Genomic DNA, 1,405 nt, shown 5'->3' on the forward strand with positions numbered 1-1,405 from the left:
GCAGTTTCCCTGCACATGGAAAAAGTCTTAGCATTTTGTAAATTAGAATTTTGAAATACTCAGCTGCTTTATTACTACTAGGCCATGACTACATGTGCATTAATGCACTGTAGTTACTTACTGTGCATTAAGTTTAATACCTGTAATAACAGGAATTAACTCAATTCTCAGTAATCAGCACTACCGAGCAGCAGCGCAGTGGACATCTTTTGAGTGATGCTAATGCACAGTAGACTCATTCTGCTGAGCATTAGCACAGCTTTCACTATGTTGTGCTAATGCTCAGTAGAACTAGTTTATTGCTCATTTAGTGTCTCGAGTAGATGCGCCCCCAGAGAATGCTGATTTAATCCCATAAATATCAAAAATGTGATTTGGTTTCAGAAGCAATGAGAATCATTAGTACATGAGCTGATCTTACAATGTGAACCAGATAAGTTTGGTCCCTGGGAAAAGACAGTAGCTAAAGTATTATTCAGTACTGTCCTTTGACAAGCTAAGTACTCTATCCTGTGATTCATTAAGTGACTCCTGTGAAACAGTGAGTTCCCTCATTTTCAGTCCAGTGAATCAGGTGCTCAGCACTACACAAGAAATGCTCAACATTTCACATAACTAATATTTTGTTTGTCGTAGGGAAGTATAATAAAACATTTTAGCCAGTGCCAAGTAATAGGGTTTGTAGTTTCACATGGGGTGGTACCACCTGATCTTTTAAATGATGTAATGTGATACTATCATGACCAGCCAAGAGCAAATATAGTAGTTGAATGAAAAATGGGGAAGAGTTGAGTGGAGCCCTGGCCTTGCTTCTTTCCAAGTCAAAGAGAAGTTTTAAATGGTGATTTGAGCTGCAGTAGAACTGCACCCCCAATGAAGCAGTTGGCAGCTAAGGGTTATTATTGGACAGCTTTGCTCTGTCTGCCCAAAAAAGATAAAAACAGTCTCTTCACCACCAGTTACAATCCTCACTGCAGCATGTTCCTCTGCATATTCAAATGCTCAGCCTGTGGGCTGATGTAGAAAGGACAAATTCTAAGAGCATTGTACTTTCAGCAACAGCTCACAGTAACAGTAAGGACTGCTGTTCTATCTGTAGTGCAACAAAAGCCCTTGCGATTAACTCAAATGCAAATTCTAATCCCTTTTGAAGGACCTTGACTTTTGAATCTCTTACAAAGTCCTGTTTTCAGTCTAAAACCCCAAAGCAAGAATGAAACCACCTACACTTGATAGTAATACTTACTGAATCCCAAATGATACCAGAGAAACACCCACAACCAGCAAGTCCAGCAAATTGAAGTAATTCCTACAGAAAGAACCTTTATGAAGGAATGCTCCAAAAGTTGTCATCTAAAAAAAAAAAGGGGGGTGTTATACACTTATTCTCTATTTTAATGTATTT

At 38.8% G+C, this 1,405-nt stretch overlaps 1 protein-coding gene across 1 annotated transcript in view; it reads right to left on the bottom strand.

The window, feature by feature from the left end:
• The window catches only part of CACNA1D (calcium voltage-gated channel subunit alpha1 D), a 325,917-nt gene that overhangs the window by 186,178 nt on the left and 138,334 nt on the right, over nt 1–1,405 (bottom strand). The window contains exon 21 of the mRNA XM_019504611.1: nt 1,247–1,353. Coding sequence (XP_019360156.1) covers nt 1,247–1,353 — 107 coding nt within the window. The remainder of the gene's footprint in view (nt 1–1,246; nt 1,354–1,405) is intronic.

This window comes from Gavialis gangeticus, unplaced genomic scaffold, assembly GCF_001723915.1.
Source record: "Gavialis gangeticus isolate Ggan-Ray unplaced genomic scaffold, GavGan_comp1, whole genome shotgun sequence".
Classification (NCBI taxonomy): domain Eukaryota; kingdom Metazoa; phylum Chordata; order Crocodylia; family Gavialidae; genus Gavialis; species Gavialis gangeticus.